Source organism: Malaclemys terrapin, chromosome 3 (genome assembly GCF_027887155.1).
Source record: "Malaclemys terrapin pileata isolate rMalTer1 chromosome 3, rMalTer1.hap1, whole genome shotgun sequence".
Lineage (NCBI taxonomy): Eukaryota > Metazoa > Chordata > Testudines > Emydidae > Malaclemys > Malaclemys terrapin.
Genome location: NC_071507.1, coordinates 47,047,709 through 47,073,033, shown reverse-complemented (window position 1 = coordinate 47,073,033; position 25,325 = coordinate 47,047,709). Strand labels below are relative to the sequence as shown.

Sequence of the window (25,325 nt, the reverse complement as noted above, 5' to 3'; positions counted from 1 at the left end):
TAATGAACCAGAGATAGTTGGGGTAGGGTGACCAGGTAGCAAGTGTGAAAAATCGGGATGGGAGTGGAGGGGTTTTAGGCACCTATATAAGACAAAGTCCTTAATATCGGGAGGCTGCCTATAAAATCAGGACATCTGTTCGCCCAAGTTGGGACCAAACTTGTGAAGTGCTGAGCCATCTCTTTGAGCCATTGACAGCAATGGGAGTTAAGGAGCCCAGCACATTAGGAGAAACTCAGGACAGCATTATTTGAACTCAGGGGAAGAGTCATCACTTCTGTTTTTGACTGGGTTGTCTGTATAATTGAAGATCGTGATGAAATTTATTTGTTACCAGTGTAATATCCGATACATTCTCTATCTAGGGACTATATCCTGCAAAATAGTAGAGGTCTGTAACCTGTAACCTCAAAATTGTAACTTAGAGGTTTATTCCTGAAGGCTTTACTCAGGCAAAAATACCAGTGAAGCCAATGTGAGTTTTGGCTGAGAAAGACCTAAAAGCTCAGGTTCTAAGAGGGAAAAATGTATTGTATATTGAACACATTAGTATGTTGACATGATTTTGAGGTCAGTTGGCTTGGATGTTCTAGGTGGAGAAAGCTGGACTTTGTGGCAAAGTTAATAAAGTGGCTCCGAGGTAGCCTCAGAAGTTGAACCTTTAATTTTCTGTGTCCCATGTCTTGCTTCCACACTTGTTCACATTTACCTTTTTGTGCACAAAAAACTTGGATGACCATATGGAGATGGTCAGGTTTGAGTATATAATGTGTATATATACACATGCATGCAATATAATTGATAGGACCCAATTTTCAATGCTAAGCGCAATAGAAGGGCACTGATTTGTAAGTGCATATGTGGCATTTTGCAGTAGCATATATACATTCATTTTGCAGGTGCGCACTCATTGGGCCTCCTTTAAAAATGTGGCACTATCACTTTCATTGCTTTATTTACTATTCTAGTATTTAATAAAAATAATTCATTGTTTTTTCTGTTCAGGCACGAAATATCAATTCTGTCAATGTAGCAGAATTTAACCAAATCCCTGGGAAATGCAAAGGCTAAAAAAGGTGATAGAACTGGTGAGACGTGAAGACTAGTTTCAGAAACCTAGTTTTGCTTATCTATAAAGAAGGAAACCTCGAAATCTATCTAAATTTGCAGGCACATGAATTAAGTTGGATAATGGTAAGCATAATGTTTACATCTCATAGAGCTAAATTTATTGATTGAGATTGAATAATTGAATAGGACTAACTGCCTGATCAATAGAAATGAGGCTGGTAGTGGGACAGGAACGCAGGCAATAATGGAAAGCTCCAGCCACAAAAATATCACATTAGGACTATATTGTCTCATTGAATCTTCTTTGCTAATACAGGTAGAAAAAATGTGAATGTTTTCATTGCATTAGCCACAACAAATAAAGGCAAGACCCACTGTATTTAACAACATGATTCTAATACATTGTAGTCAAAAAGTGTTAAAGTGGTCAAATAAAACAAAATTGTATAAGCACATTAGTGACTGCAGAAATGCTATACGGCATTAGTGCCTAGTGCTACCTGGTACATTTTTTGAATGAGTTATCGTGCACTTTTCAGCCATGAGTATGTGGCAAATTCTTTTGGGTGTGGAGAACAGCATCTCACCTGAGCTCAAATGTGTTCTCTCAGGACTTTCTTTAACCCCATCCAAGTTCCAATGTTCAGGTGGGCTGGGCTGCAAAACTTGGGGTAAGTGTAATCAGTGGTGAAACACGATTTTCTTTAGACCTACTCAAACCAATTCCCCATCTGGAACCTGCATGTTCGTAACTCACTTTAAAAACAACAACAACAACAACAACAAAAGTCTTTGTATTACATTCATGGGGAAAAGCACAAGAACCCCACAGAGACTTTGTGTATGTATGTACCTGTGTGTTCTCAAAATTCATTTGGCTGGCAGCCTGGACAATGTCAGTGTTTTACATTTCAGATGTTAAGGGCCCAGTCCACGTTCAAGTAGTCCCACTAAAATCAATATGAGGGTTCAAATAAATAAGGACTAGTTGCATGACTTAAAGCTTTGCTGGGTCAGGCCTTAATAATGGGCCTTCATGCTTTATTAAATGTTGTCATTTTAATATTTAGGATTCCAATTTAGAGAAGGGAAAAATAATCTAATATTCCCCCACCCCACCACCAATACCAGTGAAAATTCTCTTTGATTTGTTTTGCTTTCTATCTCAAGAAATATTCCAAAACTGATTAAACTTACCCCAAATTCTTCCATCTCAATTGAACATCAGAGTTAAGATGGAGAATATCACCTAACTTCTAAATTAGTGACATACTTCCATGTGAAATTTGCCTTCTTTCTTAATAATAGTAAATAACAAAAGTACAATGTCCATGTGGACAGTCCCTGGGGTGGGAGGACAGTCTCCCATTTTTCAGTATGCATGGTAGGTGCTTTTTTTCTTGTCAATATTTACTGTGGCTAAAGGTTGAAAGTTTAGTATAGTGTTCTGTGCATCCTTAAAAAGTGCAAGCACTTTAAACTATTGTTTTAGAAATGTGCATTTGATGTCAGGAGAGAGCACGCAGAGATGACCGTGGTATAAGTGATGGTTCCAGTCATCTAGTGTACGGACAAAAGATTTCTGAGGCTATGTTACTTGGCAGTTCAACATGATCTGGCTGTTTGTTCTTCTCATGTTCCCTGATTAACAAAGGAGAGAGAACACGAATGTAGTAAAAGTGCTGCATAGATATAAGATGTACAGTAGGACCACTACCGTTGTGGGAGGACTGGATAATATACAGTGAGTGATAGAAACTGAGAGTGGTAGGAGGGTGAAATTTGTTTCACTTTGTTCCATGTGACTTGGGTTTATTGGGAAGGGGGGTAACATTTTTGTATGCAGTCAGAGAGCGTGTTCCGTAAATCTCTTCAGTTGCCCGTTCCCTGGGTGTCGCAATAGATTAAGTCGCTGTGTGATGATATGACACCGCCATCACTCGTCTTCCTGGGATATTGCTGGAGGCAACAACAAACCTGTGTCTTTGGCACATGTGAAGGAATTTAGAGCTTGAGGGGTTAAATTACACAGGCTCCCCTGTGGATCAGCTTATGCTTGGACAGTAATAATAGCAATAACATTAATAATAAAAATGCCAGAGCAAAGGGAGTGGAGGGGGAGTAGGGGGAGAAGGCGAAAGAAGAGTGATGGAAGACGGGCTGGGATAGTCAGGATAAAAACAAACTGCAGATAATGTGTTTTTGTATGGCAGGTGTATCGGCCAGAAGTCAAATTTCATAGGGGCGCCTGCAACATGCACATGCACAAACACATATTACAATAGCTTTGAGGATAGCTAGTGGCTTTTGTGTGTGTGTGTCTGTGCTGTCGCTTCAAGCCATGATATCCTAGGGCAGTGTAACAAGCAATTCATGTCAGCTCACGGTAAAGATTATTGGTGTTTTCACTGGGGAAATATTTGCACTCCATCTTCTTCTTTTCTATTTTTAGCTCCTTGAGCTTCCAGTCAGGTAGGAAGACAAGCAAAAAAAAAAAAAAAAAATGCTGCCGACCCATCAGCTCTTGTACCTCAATTAGTCAGAACTAAAACCCTAATCTCACTTAGGAATGGCTGTTGATGTTAAGTTTTTCTTCTCTGCCGTCTTGTTTTGTGGGATCCTATATTTCATGCAGGTTGTGGAGGGGAAAGAAAGACTGAGAATTAAATGTTTTTGTTTTTTTGTTCTGTTGGCAAACAAACCTTTTTTGTGGAAAAATGTTTTCTCAAATATAAGACCTTTGAAAAATAAAAGGTAATTCAAAAGCAGAATAATGTGGACCCTTCTATTTTATTCCTGTATGGAAATGCCACTGTCACAATAAGGAACAGCAATTCATTGCTTTGGAAAAAAAGAAATATGAATTTGTGCTCTTTCAGATTTATTGTTTATCATAATCATCTTTCTAGTGAAAAGGGCTAATTTACTCTTTCTATAGGAATATTTTAAGTGTGATTATCATAATACCACAGCTGCTGAAAAGGTCTAAAATAGGACATTGACCTTGAATGTGTTTCTGCATTTAGCATTTGGTGCTTAACATTCAGGAAACAATATAACTGCAACTCATTTATTAACGTGTAATCTCAAAATGTTAACTCTTGCTCTGTAAATACATGCCATAAGGATTGTTGAAAGCTTGCAGTATCCCATGAAGTACATGTGGTATTTTATCAGTGTAAATATGTATAAGATTTTCAAGATTTCTGCTGGGAATACTCAATAACTAAAGTAAGTTTTCCCTTTGGTACTGCACTAGTTTATGATTTAATTTTTACAGACATTCCACCAGTCATATTATTAGCTTCACAAAATGAAAGTGAAATAATCCTGTATTAATTAAACAGAGCAACTGAATTCCCTCAGTCATCTTATCCTTGGCTGTCTGAGACAGTAACGCACTTCTGCTTCTCTGAAGAAACTTACACTAGGATAAGAGCTTGGTGTAATCGAAAAATATCAATATTGGCGCGGATGCTCCATTTATCTCTAATGAGAATAGACTTTTTTTGGATGTCACGCAATGGGTGGGCACTTTTTTTGGCTTTGGAAAAGGTATTTTGTTCAGTAGAACGGTTTTCACTTACAGCAGTATGAAAGGGTTCTATTCTGTATCAGGGAAGGCAGTCATTTAAATATCAATGCCCATGTCCTTGAAAATAAAAGAAATAGAAAATATGCCGTGTTTTATTAAGATCCGGTGACTTGAATGTACTTTGGTAATATGGCAAAGTGATTGCTGTGATTTCTTAAAGAAGAAATTTTATCTGCTAAAGTTTAAAAAAATAACCAACCAACCCTCAGCTTTGTGTATAGGACAATTCCTGGTCTATGGTGAAGTTCTAAAGCACATTTTGAGATAGTGTTGGGGTTTTTTTGGTCTAAGATCAAAGCAAGGAGTGATTAATGCTAAATACAGATTGAAGTAGCAGATGGTTCTAAAGTAATTACCTGCTACCCGTTGCCCAACTATATACAAACGTGAACAAAGTTTGCAACTTTTTTAGCACAAAGGATTTTTTTCAACATTAACAGTGTGTCCAGAGATGCACTGTGTGCCTTCTAAGAAAGAGCACAAAAGGCAAAACTCCAAAATCAAAACCAATTATGTGTCTAAGACAGCAGCAGAGCGGTTTTAATGCTGGGCATTCAGTAGCATAACACAAATGTGTTTTTCTTTGACAGTAGCTCGCCCAGTTACTTTGCAGAGCGGCAAAGAGGAAATAACAAATACACACTACTTTTGGTCCTCTCGTAGTTCATTTCAACCAACCAGTGATATTTCAACATTTAATTCAAACTTTATTGAAAATATGATAGATTTTGCTGAGGTGGGGAACATCCTTCTTAACTAGAATAGGTTCAGAAAGAATATTTGTTTTAAAATAAATAATCTCGGGGCCGGTGCTTGAATTTTTGATGTTTTTGTCCCTTCCCAACTGTCTTTTCCCTCATTGCTCTTTTAAGTAAATATAATGCACTTGGCACGACATGCTGTGCTGCTTCTGTAAAGTGCCACTGAATCTTTACTTCTTCGGTTGCCTTGAGGTAGCTGTGGTTAAGGAATCTGGCTGCTTGGGTGCCTTGAAATGTCGATTGCTTTTAAGTGTGAAGACGCTTAAAGATGTACTAGGGATAATTATATGCGCAGAGAGATGTGGAGATGCAGACACTGCACAGTAATTCTCATTGACTGGTGCAGACACTCATGACAGTTCCTCCCCCCTCCTTCTCTTTCATTCCATTTCTACTGTGTTTTGTATACTCCTTGTGGTAAGATTTTGCACTGTAGATTTTGATAAGTTAGTTTCAGACGCGTGAGTGTGTACATGCGGGCTTGTTCTTAATCCATACCCTCTGCTGAAATTTTGTAAACCAGTGGCTGCCTTGATTGTATTCCTCCCCCCCCAGTGCTTTTTATTCATTTCAAATGTTGTGAAAGAAAGTTTACTGAGAAAACTTAACTACACACTTGCCTCCGTTATCTGCTGTAGGAGCCTTTCATTTTTTTTAGCTGAACAGTAACTGGGGAAACCGAAGTTCAAGAATGTAGTTGGAATTCCAGACCCTGACCTGGTGGAGGTGGCACTTTCAGTCCCAGGGGAGGAAGCTAGCTGCTTTGTTTATCAACACGTAAAGTATAGCAGCACTGTGTTTCTGGTCATCTAAGGAGCAGCACAGCAGTGAAGGCAGCTGCTTGCCTGGATGAAAGATGGTTGGTGGAAAGGTAGTGATGGTTAATAGGGGGAGAGAAAGATTGGATAGGGAGGGAAAGCAAAGGGGTAGTGGAAACTATATGAACATGAAAAGGATGGAAGACAGACCACAAGAGAAGGCATAGACTGTCAGATTTTCAGCTGCTGAGTATAAATATACAGTCTAAAAGATAATGAACAAAAGTAAACATGAGGTAAATTTTGGTCTGATAAGGTTTAAGATGGCTTAATAATCATATTTCAAATGATATATGTTCCAGTAAAGATGATGATACTGTACTTTAAAAATGACTTGTATCAAATTACTCATATATATAGATCCTTCATGGATTATTTTTTAATAATAAAACACACACAGGTACAGGGTCTGAAGGAATTTCAAATCCAAATGCCAGTATAGTTAGAAAATAGCTACTTTATAGTGAGTGTATATGTATATTCAAAGTTCTACATTTAAACTAAAGACATTTATTGGTTTATATGTTGTTGGAGATGTGCATGAATAAACCAGTTAGTGGGATTTGGACTTTGGATTTATATGGAAATCAAAATTCCTATAGCATAGAATAAATATTTAATTTTCAAGTGCTGATTTGGTTCCCACAACCACAGCATTTCTTTTATCAAAGTGCTTTTTTAAGAAGGGGTTTTAATGCCGTAAAATGATATTCCTCTTGTTTTAAGATTTGATCAAAACTAATCTTTTTTTGTCTGTATGGTGTGTCTGCAGAATGCTTGGGCTTTACTCTACATCTCAGAGCTCTTTTAATTCACTGCTCACAACTGAATTTACATCTTAATTACAGAGTTCACATTTAACAATATAGACAGCATAATGCTACTGGTAATTAAGCTTTTACTACCTGCTTTTATACAGTAGTGAGAGCCATAGTTTTGCTGTGTGAAGTCTGATCCTTAAACTTGCATGTATTTTATGCCGCATATGTAAGGAGCAGGCCCATCCTTTACATCTGGTTAAATACATTACACTGGAAATCACTCTCCGTCACAAAGAGCTTCAAACACATCTATTGCATTTATATATTTTAGACTTAATTTCTGGGGTTTCTTTCCCCCAAAAGCTGTGTAATAGATTTGAAGAGGACATTTGTGTTCCCATTTGTGAATGGTATTAATGCATTCTGAGGGTGTGCACTGGTTTGTTTTGATCTTAAAGGTTGTCATTTGCATCATGTAGAACCCCAGTCACAAAAGATTTGTGCACACTAGAGCTGAATTATAAAAAATTGTGGGTTCTCCACTCTTAAGAAGGTAGCAGTCATCTCCTTGTCATAAAGAGCTGGTATTTATTTCCACTGCAGGCTGGTAGAAAAAAAATCTTTCTCTGAAACCAGAAAATAAGTATATTTTAGCTGTAATGTTAATAATAAACTGTAGCTTTTGAGGGAAATTTTTCATTTCTCCATTTTTCAGCTGCTCCTTTTAAAATTTGTATTTTCAGTGTAAACAATATCTGATTTTGTGTATGATCACTTGTTTAAATTGGTTTATTCAGTGAGTTTTCTTTATGAGGTGGATGACTATGACTTATAAAAGCAAGTGGTTTGGAGCTATTAGGTTCAAAGATGATTATGTAGGCAATGGCATATATACAAGTAATGGGTTTGATATATTTACTTTCCTTCCAGTTTGGTAAAATTTGCTTTGAAAATAAATTAAAAACCTGCAGGGGTACGTATGCAGACCTACCACAATGCAGTCTGATCTTGTTAAAATGAAACAGGCTGAGTTTAGTCCATTATAATCCCTGCTCAGTTACAAAAGAAATTGATCAGTGCTGGAGCTTTTCTTTCTGTTTATGAACAACATCTAAATGTTTTGCATTTGTGGCTAAAGTGTTAAATATGCCCATATTAACATGTATCTACTATAGGTATATGTACACGTATGTGTTCTCAACAATGTGTGCACCTGTGCTGTTAAAACAGATGCATTTTTAAAATGTAGTTTTTCTGTCAAGTCTGTACTGAATGAGATTTTCAGTTCTAAATATATATATATAATTGACAACAAAACTTACAGTTAAAAGTTCAATTACCCAGAATCTTTAGAACAATTAATTTTGAGTTTAGGTGCTCAGTATGTACCAGAAAAATTAGAAGATAAAAAATAATTTATGCATGAAAAAAAGCAAAAGCACTTAAACCCTCTCCCCCCCCCCCCAGCAATCCCCTCCTCCCCCAACAACAACAATGGAATAAACAGACAATGGCAGCACAAACTTAGTTCTCTACCTTATGATGAATTCTTCACAACATTAACTGAGAGTCTGCATGTATTTCTTCCATTCAAGGTACCTGGCTAACAGTGTTTTAAGTAACAGAAAACATCTAGTGCCTAGAGAGTTATGCTAATTAGTTTTTCTTTGTAGCCCCTTAGAAAATATTGGTAGCATTTAAATTTCTTTTTATTAACTCCCTACTCTGTTTTTCAGTCTTTCAGTTTCTCCACCCCTCTCTACCTGCCTGGCTCTTCTCAATCTGTGCAGCCTCTGTTCTGCTCACATCTGATTGGCTAATGTGCTACCAATCCAGTATCCGTCTGGGCCAGTGGGACTGCATATGTAAAGCCCTACTTCATATTAATAAGCTCCAATCGGGGCTTTAAGTCCTTGATTAGGAGAGTGTGAGAGCTTTTGGTCCCAACTGGCTGTGCCTATAGGCTTGTCACCAGGAGAACATTTGTGTTAATTGCACTGTGCTCTGTCAAGGAAACTTTGATTTATTGCTGGGGTGCACAAATAATGGTTGCCGAGCGCACATGGATTCGGTAGAACTTTGCCTTCCTGAATCTTTTTCCCTTCACTACGAAGAAGAGTAGGTACCTTTATTCCTTTCCTTTTTTGTTCTTTTTTTTAAATGAAAAAATGTAAACATTGATTCAGGTAGTGCTCTGTGGCTTCTGTGTGCATGAATGGTCGTTTGTGTCTGTCTTGTCTTTTTTGTGCTGAGGGTGATCTGCTAATTCAGTAAGTGGAGAATTGTTCTCTGACTACAATGTTACCTTTGAGTCAAAGCCCTGTGACTGTCAGTAAAACAGCTGTGTGACAGTCACTTCTTATTCAGGTACTAATAATAGGCACTTGGCACAAATGCTTAGTGAATTGTTAAAATATGCCTTGAAGTAGGACACATTTTCCCAGGGAAACAAAGGTTTAAAAATAATATATTATGAAAATGATTTATATTAGTGCCTCTCGTGTATTTTCAATATGACAGATATTTTGGTCTCCCTGTCATTTCTGTCTATGCAGAGTTAGCAGGGAAAATAACAGAACTGTTAATACCTCTTTAAGGATGAATATTCACAACTAACCTTCCACAATTCAGGTCTAAAATACTATTCAACCAGCACTTCACTGACATATCAGTCTATTTAGTAACAAGGAAATTGTGTGCCTTTTAATAAAGGAGAAGAAAATACTGAGGAAGAAAAGAACCAAACTGGTTTTTAATGTTTTGTACTTTAATAGAGAACTGGTGGAACGAAGTACATTTGTTCCAACTAGCCTGTAGTCTGTTTTGTTTTATTTTGTTGCTTTTCCCCCCGAAAAAGACATACTTTTTAATGTATTTATATATATTTGTAATTTATTGTCTATATATGAGAGAGAGAGAGAGAGAGAATTGTTTCATCTGTACCTATTAACTACCTAGTTTTGTATACATTCAGGTATACATACTTGGATTCTCTGAGATAAAAAGCAGAAAACCCAAACAAAATCCAGCATTCTAGTGCTGATGAGTAGCTTATAAACTTGATTTCAACGTATACTCAGGATTAAATATTAGTATATCACGGGAGCTGTCATTGATTCATTTTTCTTTATGTCAAGCTAGTTATTTTGCTGTGCTTTCATATTACGCTAGCAATGAATGTTTTAATACTGAAGAAAAAACGCTAATAGTAAATATAGCCCTAGATATACTGTGTGGGAAGGCTGTATAGAGAGGTGACAATGTATTATAGGTAGATGCCCACTAGCTGTCCTTAGTGTCTGCATATTGCATTGCTATTTGTAATTAAGCCAGAGATGGAAAGTGACTTACAGTGACTGTATGTTGGTGATATAACATAGGAACTAAAGAGAACAGCAGTAAATAGACTTGCCAATGGGAAAACAGTTTGAAGTGAGAGAGGGAAGAACCCCCTATAAAACTGCAGAGGTAAATAAATGAAAATAAGGAAAGGTAGGATGCCCACTAAGATATGGTTTATAGGTCAGTGCTCAGTGAGCTGCTGTATAGTGCAAGAATGCAATGGCCATAGCTTTCACTTCATGTTTTAAATTTTCTGTAGAAAATAATTAAAAAAAAAATTAAAGATAGGAAGAGGTTCTTTTTTAAAGGAGCTTTCCTGAATTTACCTTCTTACAGCTAATTTGAATGATTAGTTTAGATAAGCCTCTTAAAGTAGATGCATTTAAATGAAATCAGGGCACATGTCTTTTTGGCTCTGCTGCAAGATTTAAACTAATTCTTTTTTCCCCCCTTTGGCTCAACTAAAAGTCTTCTTAAAACAATCCAATTTACTCTCCGGATGTAGGGTATGATGGGTGTGTGGTTGAGTGGACAGACAGAAATATCTAATGCTCAGAAACACATCTGTCTCTGTCTCAATTAATAAACCCCAGAACTATCAATATTCATAGTAGTTGTATTTTGACTGCATGCTGTCATGTGCACATGCACAGGAAACCACAGAGAAAGCTATACAGATGAAATAAACATCTCTACAAGTGGACAGTTTCTACAGTAATTATTGGGTAGAGGAGGATCCATGCTAAAAATTGACAAAACATTTTGGGAGTGCACAGACATCTGTCTGACCATCACTAGGTATGCTTTGATTTTAAGACAGAGCATGTTAAAGAATGCAATAACTTAAAGCCATCTGCAACCTTGGTTTTTGCTTTTCAGCAGTAATAATAATAATAATAATAGTTAATACCCTAACAGATGCAATAAATATATCTGCTCATTTTGACATATGTGTCAGTTTAATCATTCTAAATGAATCATTGTGTTCATAACATGAAATCTCCTACAACCTCTGATTAAAATGTAACATTGACTACAGGATTATAGAGCGGACTTAATTTTACTGACTGTTTTAACAGTTGTCACAGCTGTTGGAAGAAGGAAAGGCAATTGAAACACTCCAAAGAAGGGGAGGAGGGGGAGGAACTAGTTTAGTACATTTAAACATGATCTCTGAGTGCCAAACATAGAAAACTGAATAGATTTGTGACTCCAGATAGCTTCTGTGCACTGTACATTTGCCCTTTGTGGCTCACTCTATCTGTTTCATGAATTTGAACCCCTCAACCCCTTCTCTACTTCCCCCATTCAAAAATATGCAAAAGAATTTAATTGAAAATTAACAAATGTGGCTGTTACAGTGTTGCATGGATTTTTATTTGATTCTACAGTATGAGAAATAAAATGCACAGATTATGAGCAGTAAGATAAGTGTAATTTAGATAATGAAAGTGGATCTAGTCTGGAGTCACAGTAAAAAAAATATTTTTAATATGATGATAGCCAGTGTACATATTTCATATTATTTTTATAAACTGTATCATGCTTCAATCTGGGAATGGTTTGTGTGTTTACTTATATAATATATAGTGTGTGTGTGTGTGTGTGTGTGTGTATAATATATATCTGAGAGAGAGTTTGTCGTAGTTTCATTCTTCCCCTATCAAAAATTTTTGATATAGCTCTTATTTCCAAAGAATCTGATCTGGAAATACCTGCAATTTGTGAAGGTGGGGGAAGGGTGGACTATAGAACATTTCTTCATCAATTAGTGGGAAATGACAACCGACTTCACTCTACAGTTACTTTCCTCAAGGTGGAGGTTTTTAATCTCGCATATTAGAGTCGTTAGTTATCTTAACCTTTTTAAAAAATAAAGCAAGCAGTTAGAGTTCAAGTCCAAAAACTATAGGGTCTCAGCTGCCATACCATGCACACAATGTAGAACCAAGCTTTCTGGTATGAAGTAAACCCAAAAGTGTGTCTGAATGAATAGATTCCTTTTGTGTTCTCCCCTTGGACAGCAAATGGGCCTTCTTCCATGTTTCCTTTTTTGTTTTTGCTTTTAAGTTTTGTTTTTTGTTTTTCATAGACTTCTTTGGCAAGTTTTCAAATCCTGCGGAAAGTGTAAAGGGCTTGTTCTGAAATGGCTCTTTGACAGCTTTCCATTTACTGGGGCTGGCCTCTCTTTTAGTGATGGTTGCTCATTTTAATGTGTTTGTGGTTGTGCTCTTTTATTTACTGAGCCTGGTGCGTTGCAGTGGTAATTAACCCATGTTATTAGCAAAGCCCTTGTGGATATCCATTAATTCTCTTGAATGGCTGATAATTTTCTCCACTGTTTTTTTTTTCCTTTTCCATGGCATGCTGTCCTTTTTTTGAAGAGGTCCTCTGTTTTAAGACCTTTTATAGATTTATTTAACTAAAGTCTCGACATATAGAAGGCACTGTACCTATAATTCTACACTAAGGAATACCTCCACTCTTGGCAAACTGTTTTCAAAGATGCTAATGGGAATGGAAGCAATAGAGAGAAGCGACAGGAATTATTTATTTAATTATTATTTTCAAAAACACATGCAAAAAACAAGGAATAGGACTAGTCTGAGCCTTTACTTCCTGGAGCTGCGCTGGACTGTTGTGACAGTTCAGGTGTTGGTTTTGTTGTTTTAATCAGATTTCAACTTAGCTAATAGCACTTTGGGCATTTAAAACAAAATATTGAGCCAGCAGAAAAACACTTGTGCTTGCACTGCTGAGAAAAGATAAGGACTGCCTCATTAGCCAAGCCCTACTTTTGCAATTAATTTCAAATACATGGTGCTATTCATCAAATACAGAAGGTAACTTGTCTATGATTATATTTAACAATACTTGAAGCATACTTTGCTGAGAGTATCTAGAGCTATAGTATGCCCACATTTCTTAAAGCTATATAAGCCAATATTGTATAGCAATGTCACAGATTATACAGTGAAAATATGATATTAAATCCTAATTATTTTTCAACAGGGTGATTAAATATGATAGTCATTTTACTGAATATTTGTAAAGGATAATGACCCTTGACATTTGGGGTGCTGTTGTTGCCCCATTGCAAGTATAAGTAAGAATGAACTTATTAGCACCCTTCAAACAAATGGCCCCAATTATTAATAAGTTTTGCTAATATTATATCAGTCATTACAATGCTTAAGATAGAGATAATACATTTAGAAAGAGCTCTTGGTCAATGTCCCTACTGAAGTTGAAAGTAAGCTCTGTCATGAGATAAGCTTTGCTATGAATTCGTGCCTCATAGCAAATTCATGGAGGAAAGAAACAATAAAATGTTGATATGTTACAAGTGCATATGAGCCTCATGCTAGCGAGCTCTCTGGAGGAAATCTGTGATTATGCTGGGCCAGTTTGTTCAGTTTTTATCTCTTTTACATCCACTAGTCTTGTATTAAATTGTCATTGTCCTAAAGCACATGAGAGAAAAATGAATTGCACTTCTCGACATGCTCTGACAGTGAAATATTTAGCCTCTCTGTCTCCAATCATACTCATGTGTATGTTTGATAGTGCAGGGATGACACCAACCATCTCTGCAGCTTGACATTCCACTTATTACATGTTCTTTTACATTTCGTACATCTTCTTTTGCTTTTAGACATCACTGATGTAATCACACACATCTGTACATTTATTTATATGTATAAATCAATTATCAGTCTAAATACAACAGATTGTGTCACACATGTGTGCATGCTACAGTCATACATTGTATGTAGTGTGTATATACAGAACACATGCAAAGATCTCTCTCAACTTTTCTGCATGTAGTTACCTTTTTAAGAATTTGTTGCTTTCATCTATTGGTTTTGCTTGTCCTAGAAGAGGGAGTTAGCTGAATAAATAATAATGTACATATTAAAGTTCTTGCTTCTGATTTTGTCAGATTCTTCATAGATTCCAACATTTCTAATTTTTGCATTAATATTGTTTCCATAGAATATGCCACCCTTTTATATAAATAATTTGAACTTCCTAATAATTTATATAAGTAATCATATTTAGGGGCATTCTTGTAATTTTTGGCCTTTATCAAAAAATTTCATTATAAAAGCACACTTCCTCTGACATATGGTATTGTTTTATTAAAATATAATTTGTTTTATAGAAAAAAGTACATATCCTTTTTAATGTAAAGTCCAATGCCTTTAGAAATCTATATACAATATAGATTCAATTTTAATTTCAGCTCCACCTCATCCCCCAAAAAGTAATAAAAAAAATCAAAAAAACATCCTTTGGTAAATGTTTTAAATTGCTCTTGGCAAAAAGTAAAAGTATAATGATCCATTAACGCAAAAAAAAAATTTTTTTTCAAACTGAATTGTGCTTTTGTGGGATCATGTGTGCTCTCCCTTTATTTCTTACAGGGATAGCATTTCTCTATTTCTGTAGTACTTTGCAGAATAATTCAGATGCAATAGATATTATAAACCATTGCCTTTTGATGATAAGTGCTCCTTAAAACGACTCCTATTTTTGTAACATTCTGAAAGATTTAAACCTCTTAGCCTTATTTGTTTATGTAATGCATGGAATATAATTACATTATTCTGTATTTGCTTCCTTTGTAACAACTAAGTGTATCTTTCCTCCTCATTGCTCTATCGAGTAAATTAGGGTAAGCCCACTGAGTTCAATGGAGAATTTGGCCCGAGTTACTTTTAAACTGATCGGTACCATGTAGCAATTGAAAAATGAAATGTAAAGGTGGATTTATGTAAGCCATATAAGTATATAGACAGAGAGTTCATGGAATTTTAGAAGACATTTTAAGTTTGTTTGAACAGTTGATTAAAACAACAAAACCAACACCTGAACTGTCACAACAGTCCAACGCAGGAATTACCAAACAGTGAACTGCATGGGGGGGCGGGGCGGGAATTAAATGAAAGCAAATAACTATAAAACATAATGGTTCAGTCCTTTCTGTTGCATTTTCCAAATAAGTTCTTTTAATTATGGTATCTTTCTGAATTATGAAGCTGAACTTTATCATCTGGTACAGCATTTTTTGAGCACTTCCTTTCAGATTGAAGTATAATTGAATTTTTTGTTTCAATTTTTTCCTACATCGTTGGTATGTAAAACTCTGATGTCCTGAACAGATCATTTACTAATGAAACTTTTAGAATTGGTTGGGGGTGGGTGCTGTTCTACTCAATATGTGACAAATGTACAATCTGCTTGATTTCTGATCTTGAGACAGATGACAGGATTTTAGATTTGGGCAACATTTATGTAGAATTTCCTTCAAAAATAATTTGCATGCACACTATCTGATTTGTATCAAACAAATATACAAACAAAAAATGTTACTATTAAAAATGTACGTCGTATCTTCTCATGACACACCCTGTAACACAGGATATTACACATGCAGTTGTGGAGTGGTTCATCAATATACCGCAGTAACTTAGTTTGGCCCGGGTTTATTAAACAGAAATTCCTTTCCCCCAATCTAATCAATCAGTTTATAATATCCTGTGTAGAACTGTGCACATTTACTTGTGCATGTAGTCATGTATTTTACTGAAACTATTCATTTTTTCAAGTAATAATCTTAAATCTCAGCAGAGGTTTTTTTATAGGTGGGATAGATGTAGTTGAATAAAGGGTTGTATTCTGAAGCCAAACTTCAAAACAGAATACTTTCTAGTCTCTAGACTATTGCTTTGTAATAATCCCTTGTATCTCTTATTCTCTGTCTTTTCATGTTGCTTTCAGTGAAACAAAATTGCACATCTCCTTTTCATCATTTTGATTGGAACTGCATACCATATATAATGTGTTTTGGCAGCACTTACCTAGCCAAAGAAAACAAATTAATATTAGCCATGCTGAGGGGTGTCAGAAGTATCACAGATGTGTCGATTTAGCTTTGCTCCAACACACACTTTTTCCTTAAACAACTGGTCAAGCTGTCGCAAGATGTACTGTGGGCTACAAAGAGATCCTAATAGGTGTGATCAGAGATTGATGGATGTAGCTAGTTAGAATGAGAAGATATTGATGATTTGCTGATGCTTATTTCGAACATCGTCCAAAAAAAAAAAAGCCAGAAATTGACAACCTAAAATCATACATTATCCCATTAAAATCTTGCAGATGTACTCATATGTAAGTCCACATGAAATGAAGATGCTGACTTGTCCCTAAGCACTAGTTAAATTCTTTCCCATATGAAGGGTTGGGTGGGGAGGGGAGGAGAAGGTGGCTTGTTTTATTAAATCCATCCTTATCCATCAGATTCTCTGCGTCCCCCACCAGCCCGGCTTTTGGTTTTGTCTACAGAAATGTTCTTGGAGAAAACAATTACTTTTGTATCTCACATCTGAAACTTTTTAAGCATATGGAAAACTGGAAAACTGAATGAAAAACAATACTTAATATAATAGTGAAATCATACACTTCTTAACCTAGCAGAGCCACCCAGTTTAGTTAGCTGTGTGTTTTTGATAATAATTCTCCACATATTGAAAATGCAACAGAAAGGACTGAACCATTATGCTTTATAGTTATTTGCTTTCATTTAATTCCCACCCTGCCCCCCCCCCCCACAGTTCACTCAACTTGGCTGTAGGGTTCAGTCTTTTTGGAGAGGATAAGTGTTATTGTCCTTGTATGTTAAAGCTGCTGTTTTCCTTCTTAAATAGTTCATGGTACAGTTGGCTGACAAGTGTCATGGCTAAAATAATTGTCAGAGGAATTAATTTTGGAATGCTGGTGGACGTTGCTTAGTGAAATAATTCGATCATTTTACTACAATAAAGTGTGGCCAGTAAAAGTACATGCTAAGTAAAAAGTAAATGCCATTTTAAAAACAAGACATTTTGGTTACAATTCTGAAAGCAAGCAATGGGAATCACTATCAAAACAATTTTTAGTGAAATTCTCAAAAAAAAATTATATAGCTAAAGATTTTTTTCACTATAGTTGTTTAGTGGGCCATGAATCTAAGATTTCCACTACTAAATTATATTCATTTTTCCAGCAGTGAAAGAATTTGCTGGCAATGTTCTCATAGCAGCCGTTAACCTAGTGGGACAGATCAGATGTTTTGAAGTGGCATGAAATGCCATGTCTTTAACCAACTGTTCCCATGAGCAATAAAGGGGTAAAGCCAGAATTCCTGATAACTGAATAAAGGCTTATGTGCACCACATCATTCTTCTATCAGGAGCTGATTGTGTACAGTTGGTGCTGGGTCATATTAAAAGAGCTGAGCTGCCACTGTCAGTGGTTTACATTAGTATGAATGACACCTGTCCCATCAATCATGGGGCCATGGTGTCACAGATGGAGAAGCAACAATCGGCTGAATTACACAGCATTGCACACTTGGCTTAATTCATCTCATTGTTCTCCTACAAATCTAGGGGATGGCTCATTCAGTTCCTGGAGTCCAGACAGAAGCACAAGATGGGCTCAGGTGGTGGCACGTGCCTGCCCTTTTCTGTTTTATCAGAGGTATTCAGCAAAAGTCAGTGGGTGGGTGTGGGAAGACGGTGCATTCATAGACAAAAGCTTAAGCAGCCGATTCTTTCGTAGGGGAGGATTTTGTAATTAATCAACTGTTCAAACAAACTTAAAATGTCTTCTAAAATTCCATGAACCCTCTGTCTATATACTTATATGGCTTACATAAATCCACCTTTGCATTTCATTTTTCAATTGCTACATGGTACCGATCAGTTTAAAAGTAACTCGGGCCAAATTCTTCATTGAACTCAGTGGTCTTATTCTAATTTACACTGATGTACTGTATGTTAGAGTAGAATTTTGCCCTGTAAAAATGTGAGGTTCGTTTTTCCTATGCCTTACAATCAAACAAAATCTTACAAGGATTTCCCTTTCTGAAACAGAAATTATAATAAAAGATCTACTGTGTATTTACCAGTAAAAATATCAATATTCTGTGAGATACTTTTTTTAAAATCTTCAGTTTGCATTTTAGGAGTATTTTAACAAATTCAAGAGGAAAACTAAGGCTGGATCATTATGAGTGGCAGTCTTGGTTTCAATCTTGTCTGCAGCCTGGGATGATAAAGGTGCTTAAGTGCCCCTTCACAAATCATTGCAGTTTTCTCTACAATTATAGGTAGCTACTAGAAATAAATAAATAAATAGGATAAATAATTAGTAAGCCAAAATATTTTTCAAATACATTTTTGTCTCAGCATTTGTTTGCTGCTTCCCAAATAGCTGCTGGACTTAAATGTCCGTGTGGTGTTTAGCGGGAGATGTTCTGTACTGGTTTATTACTTCTAAAGCATTCATTTTCAACTTCTCCTATTTTCCCCTCATCCTTTTTATGTTGTATTTTAGCTGTATGCTTTTATACTTTTCTTTAAAATTGTTGTCAGTCAGGGATACTCACTGCTGGTATTTTTGTTACACTAATGTCAAGCAGAAAACCTATGGCATGCTTGAATCAGGCTACAGTGCATCGAAGACACAGCTTATGTTTGATTGTGTGTAAATACAGTTAGTTAGCTGGGTTTATCTGATAGCCTGGCAGAAAGAGAGAGGAGCAGTACAAACTGTTTTCAGTAACTGTGCTGTTCATACTCCTGATAAGATTGAGAGTGCTTTCAAACTGCTGATATGCTTTGAATAAGAAAAGAATAATCACGTCCACTGGCACCGGCTTATCGGGAATGAAGTAAAATGCCAACACTTTTACATTAGCAAAAGTAAATGTTTTAGACACTTTGTGCCTTTTTCCATTTGAATTAAATAGGAGTGTCCATTTGAGGGGCTATAATGAATGGAAGGATTTATTACCTTGACAAAATTACAGGTGAATATGTTGAGAAAGGAGGCCTCAGCAACAATAAGAGCTCTTTTGATAAGTGGGTACAGCTATTTCATGCATTCTGTAGAGAAATTCGGTATTTTTATCCTTTCCCGTCCTATTAAATGGAACTGCTAAACTTAAAGGTGCAGTTACTTTGTATTTCAATATATTTGTCTTGTTCTTTTTGAAGGTACCAGTGACACACATTTGAAATTCAGTCATAATACTATTTTTATAAAATAATGCCTGAGCATTTACTACTGTGACCCACCGATGTTCTCCCTTGGTGTGTATTTTCACATCCGAGAGAGAAAATGTATCTCAAAATTCACTCTGGGTAAATCTGGCATATTTGCAAGGAAAAATGTGAGTCATCATCAGCTTACAGACACTGCATGGAGGGAACGTTTGCTTACATTATTAGATAGACAAGACAGGCAAAGTAATATCTTTTATTGAACAAATTTCTGTTGGTAAGAGAGACAAGTTTCAAGCTACACAGAACTCTTCCTCAGGCTGGGAAAAGTACTTAGAGTGTCACAGCTAAATACAAGATCAAACAGATAGTTTATCTTTCATTATTATCCTCACTGGGTTTTCTATTTTTGTTTTAATTCTATTACTGTTATTTCTAGCTTCTTTTCTCTTTTTCATGCCTGCAAATAATTTTGGTGTATTCAGATTTGATAAATGATAGTTCACGAGTAGATTGATTGATTTTGGATTATTATTGATTACTCTCAATGAGATCACTGTGACACACTAAGATCGATAGTATTCGATTAACCAAAGCACCACTGTTCTATACATTTAGCAGCAGTGGGGAATTTAGGAACGGAATGTTCACAAGCTGATAAATTGACAAAGCATTCAGCTTTAAATAGCCCTTTGTTTGGTATTAGCTTGCCAAAATATGTTTCTTTGGAAAGTTCGTTTTCACAAGTCTAAGCTTTCAGTAAAAGAAAGGTCATTGGTTTAAGGTTTATTAAATTTTAGCTAAAAACAACTGGCTCCATTTGGGTGTAAAATAATTTAAGTACTTACTGCAGGCAACCTTCATGCTTTAGAGCTGTAGCTCAAAGGTTTCATTCTTCTATGAAGATGTCAACTGTAAATATAAAAATGCATCACTGAAAATGTAATGGGTTTAAAGATTCCAACTGAAATAAAAAATCCTGCCTGGGGAAAGCAGTATAATCAAAATAAAGTAGTCTTAACTTTTTCCTGAAGAGGGCATACTTGGAAGCAATGCTTGAAGGCAGGAGGTAGTGAGGTTGGCAGGGTTACTCTTCTCCTCCCCCTCTTCCCCGGCACATAGTGTAGCTTTGAATAAAAAATACACAGGTTAACCGCTAATACCATACAATAGGTAAATTGCTGCTGTTGAAGTGGAATATTCCATCATTCAAAGCAACTTTACAATCTTGCGAAAAGCATCTTGCCGTATTAAAAGCCAGGTTCTGAAGTACTGTATTATTGGAGGCTTTTTTATATCTTTTTAGTAGATATTAAATTTCTTCGGAGATAAGGGGCCAAACTTACAGATGACGGGGATTTGAAGTGCACCATCGTTGCAGCCCTGGGTTATTGCTAAGCAAGAATGTTGCCGAATGCAGATACAAATATTTCACCAAAAGAACTTGGGCTTTGGATCGTATTGATATTTTGAGAGTGATCTTCAAAGGCACAAAAGGGAAGCTACACTCTAACCTCTCATCTGTCCACTAAAACATCTTCCCCTTTATTTTTCAGCAGTTTGGGCCTGATCCAATGTTAACTGAAGTCATTGGAAAGATTCCCATTGTCTTCAATAGGCTTGATCAGGCCCTATTACTGGGGCGGGGGAACCTCAAAAAACGAATGACTTGGTGGCATTGTAGAGGAATGAAATCTGTGGAGAAGCCAAGCCGAAGCTCAAGAATTCGTCTCCAGGATGTGACATTTGTGCCAGTAAAGAGTTGCCGAAGGGAGGCGAGTGAGTGTGGCCAGGAAATACTAAGATCACTACCACATTTTCTGTATCTTCTTAAAAGCAGTGGTGGCATTATGCCAGCCTCCTCAGCCCTCGATAGTCTAAGAAGGAGGCAGAACAACTCTGAGGCTGAAATGTCAAGGCTAAGTAAGAATGATCCCCTGTCCTTAGTTTTGGCATCTGAATTACAAGAGCAGTTAAAGTATTAAGCTTGTTTAGTTTTTTTTTTTTTTTTTTGCTAATGAATTCCTAACCTTCCATTACAACCCGGGGGAAAGAGTTACAGAATATAATACACAACTGTCTAATGCATATTATCCTGACATATAATATAGCTAGAATATCATGAAGACTCCTTATACCATATAAAAGCTGCTAAAGAATGTCATAATCTTCAAGTGAATTTTCCTTCATGAGATGTAAAATAAATTTTAGTGGCTAGAGAACTGCCTGGATTGGCATCAAACCCACATTCCTTTCTTTATGAAAGAGATTTATATGGGTGTTTTAGGAGATGTTGGAACTTGGCTCTTAGACAAGAAGCATCTTGGGCTTCTCTCCTCCATAGAAGAAAGGTTACACACAAGGTGGCACAACAGGAAAAATCAAACATCGAAGGCCTGGTTCCCAGTGACGCTAAGTGCAATAAACTTGAGAAGGACTAGTTGGGAGGAGAAGTAGTTAAGAAGCACTGGATATCTATTATGGTGGGAGAAAGGGGGCTGAAGCTTGACTCCTCTCACTAGTAATAGTTCTACGTAGTTTCAGACCCCTTTCATTAATGATGAGTCCTTCTGTTGTCTCCAGAATATGATCTATCTGTAATAATAAAATTAAAGATGAAGGTATTAGTCCAGCTCTGCACCATTAAAGTCATAGGGATTTTTGCCATTAATTCAAGTGAGAGGAGATTGGGTGTTATGGCGAACCTTTTTAAACACGAGTGCCTAAAGTTGGGCACTTAAATACACATGCCGGTACCGCAGTAAAACTGGCCTGATTTTGAAAGATGCTGAGTACTTGCAGCTGCCATGGATTTTGCTGAAATCCAGGGTGTCTCAGCACCTCTGAAAATCAGGCCAATTTTAATAGATACTTGAACATGGATTTATGTGCCCAGTTTTACACATCTAAGTATGAAGATGTTGGTCGTAGGTCTTTATTTCCAAGTAGGCATGCCAAGTGCCTTCTGCATGGGAGTTCAGCACCTTCAGTACATCACTGGAGGTGCTCAGAAACTTCCAGGATTCAGAAGAGAGAGAGAGAATCCTGTCGAATTTCTCCATGTAAAATTAAGTGCACTGGCTACTTGCATTGTAGATTCTTTTAGCCTGATTCTGATCTTACTTAAGATGGTTTTACACTGTGATAAAAGATATGATTTGTATTGAGTTATTCTTTATTTACACCAGTATAAGTGAGCTCAGAATCAGGCCCTTTGCATTTTCTGTAAACGCTCTGAAGAAAGTTCCTCAGAAGCAGCAAAATTCCATTTATATAAAGGTTTACAGAGGATGTTTTAATAATAGTAGACATTTCTGCTCAGACAAATCTATTTATTTTTGTACCGAAAGGAATAGGTGAGTTGCACAGAGAATGTTTAAAAATGTTTTGTTCTCAGCATTTTCAGCTAACATTTTTATCAGTAGAACAACTTCTAGAGAAGTTAGGCATGAGGATATGTTTTAGCTCTTTGTTGTAGGACTAAAGATAAACATGTTCACATAAAACCCCATGTTTATTTCTAAACAGTTGACAGTGGAAAAGTAATTGAAGATGAGGCATATTTTACAGCTCTTCCTTTTTCAAGTGTTCAGGAGCAATCAGGTCTTTGTTTCCAGTTTAGCAGAGCAGCTTTTTGTTGTAGAGCTGGGTTAGTGAGGATTCACTGAAAGCAGCACAAACCACAATCCATCAGCAGACTGCTAGTCAGCAGCAGGTGTGAACAACATAAAACAGGATTAACACTGAAACAAAGTGTGCACTAAAAACAGAACCCCTGCCTTGCTTTTACAAGGAAAGCAAGATAGAAGCATGCTAGCACCATACACGCCCTGTTTACTAAACAGTGGTCAAAAGGCTATGTAAATGGCTCTGGATCAGCTGCAGAGAAGTAAGTACAAGAATTATTGTGTAATTCTGATTTTATTTAAAGAAGCTTTTATTTTCTTTTTCTTTTACTGAATTGCATAAATGGGTTAAGACCTGTGTTGGAATTCAAAGTTATGGCTTTAATTTCTGTTGGTGAGGAATGGGGAAATAAGAAATACTTGATGTTAAGGATGAGAATGTCATCTTTAGTTTTTAATTTTCTGGCTATTGATGCAGGGGAAGGCAGTCTGTGCCATAATTTTAAGAGTGTACATATATATAATGTGTGATTTGAGGCTTAATTTCTCTGTGTTCATTTCTTGGGTACATATATTGTTTTAAAAATTGTTGAGACACAAACACAGATCTACTGCAAAATATATTGTTTATAGTCCCTATATGAGCACCAAATTCTTCCTTCACTTGTACCCATGCAACTCCATTAAAGAGAAGAGGTTGCATCTTGGGGAGAGGGGGAAGCAGGGGGAGAATTGGTCCCTTGTAATTTGACTGTTTCTGAGCCACTCTCATCTCCCTGTTAATAGTATTTTATCTGACCTAAGCAATTTTGGTCTTTTAGGAAAACCCATATTTAACTTGAAGTTGTATTTTTATAAATATTGTGTGTAATTTCTTACTCTCTTTCTCTGAGTTTCTTACATGTCCATTACTCTGGCCATAGCTCAGCACCTAACAGCTCCCATTTAGACACCAGAATATGTAGCTAGATTTTAAAAAATTCCTCCCTTCTCACTTAGACACTTGAATGAAGTGGGTGGATTTTTCAAAAGAATTCAGCTCCCAACAACTCACCCCTCCGTGGAGAAACAATACAGACTGCTTGCTGCTGAGGTATTATAAAAATCTGACCCTGAGCACTTTTGACAACTTGGCCATAGTCTCTAGGTTGAGTACAATGAGTTTAGAAGTTTAGGCCTTCTTTCCTACACCACTTTCATGGGAATAGGATTAGGAAGCTTTAAAAAATATGAGTTATTTTCTTGATGGGACATAATTAAATATGTATTTATGCTTTTAAAAAAAATCTGTCTCCAATAATCACTTTTTAAAGATGACAAGTTTCAGAGTAACAGCCGTGTTAGTCTGTATCCGCAAAAAGAAGAACAGGAGTACTTGTGGCACCTTAGAGACTAACAAATTTATTAGAGCATAAGCTTTCGTGGACTACAGCCCACTTCTTCGGATGCATATAGAATGGAACATATAATGAGGAGATATATATACACACATACAGAGAGCATAAACAGGTGGGAGTTGTCTTACCAACTCTGAGAGGCCAATTAATTAAGAGAAAAAAAACTTTTGAAGTGATAATCAAGCTAGCCGAGTACAGACAGTGTGATAAGAAGTGTGAGAGTACTTACAAGGGGAGATAGAGTCAATGTTTGTAATGGCTCAGCCATTCCCAGTCCTTATTCAAACCGGAGTTGATTGTGTCTAGTTTGCATATCAATTCTAGCTCAGCAGTCTCTCGTTGGAGTCTGTTTTTGAAGTTTTTCTGTTGTAATATAGCCACCCGCAGGTCTGTCACTGAATGACCAGACAGGTTAAAGTGTTCTCCCACTGGTTTTTGAGTATTTTGATTCCTGATGTCAGATTTGTGTCCATTAATTCTTTTGCGTAGAGACTGTCCGGTTTGGCCAATGTACATGACTCTATCTCCCCTTGTAAGTACTCTCACACTTCTTATCACACTGTCTGTACTCGGCTAGCTTGATTATCACTTCAAAAGTTTTTTTTCTCTTAATTAATTGGCCTCTCAGAGTTGGTAAGACAACTCCCACCTGTTTATGCTCTCTGTATGTGTGTATATATATCTCCTCATTATATGTTCCATTCTATATGCATCCGAAGAAGTGGGCTGTAGTCCATGAAAACTTATGCTCTAATAAATTTGTTAGTCTCTAAGGTGCCACAAGTACTCCTGTTCTTCTTTTTAAAGATGCTATATTTTACTGTATATATGTGTATTTAGATATGTATGAATTTTCACTATAATTTGCACACACTGCTTTTCAGAGAGTCAAATTCTCCCC

The 25,325-nt window shown here is 36.5% G+C and overlaps 1 protein-coding gene across 9 annotated transcripts in view; it reads left to right on the top strand.

Annotated features, from left to right (window-relative positions):
- ESRRG (estrogen related receptor gamma) overlaps positions 1 to 25,325 on the top strand; it is a 472,761-nt gene that overhangs the window by 262,609 nt on the left and 184,827 nt on the right. Inside the window, exon 1 of one of the 9 annotated variants that reach the window (XM_054022563.1) lies at positions 6,231 to 6,298. The exons of 5 other annotated variants lie outside the window; for them this stretch is intronic. Coding sequence is in view for 2 of the 4 variants with exons in the window: in XM_054022554.1 (XP_053878529.1) it covers positions 9,069 to 9,124 (56 nt within the window). In the remaining 2 variants the exon portion in view is untranslated. Of the gene's footprint in view, positions 1 to 6,230; positions 6,299 to 6,322; positions 6,482 to 8,904; positions 9,129 to 25,325 lie in introns of those variants that run through there. 3 more of the 9 variants (XM_054022557.1, XM_054022554.1, XM_054022560.1) reach the window with 3 other exon arrangements.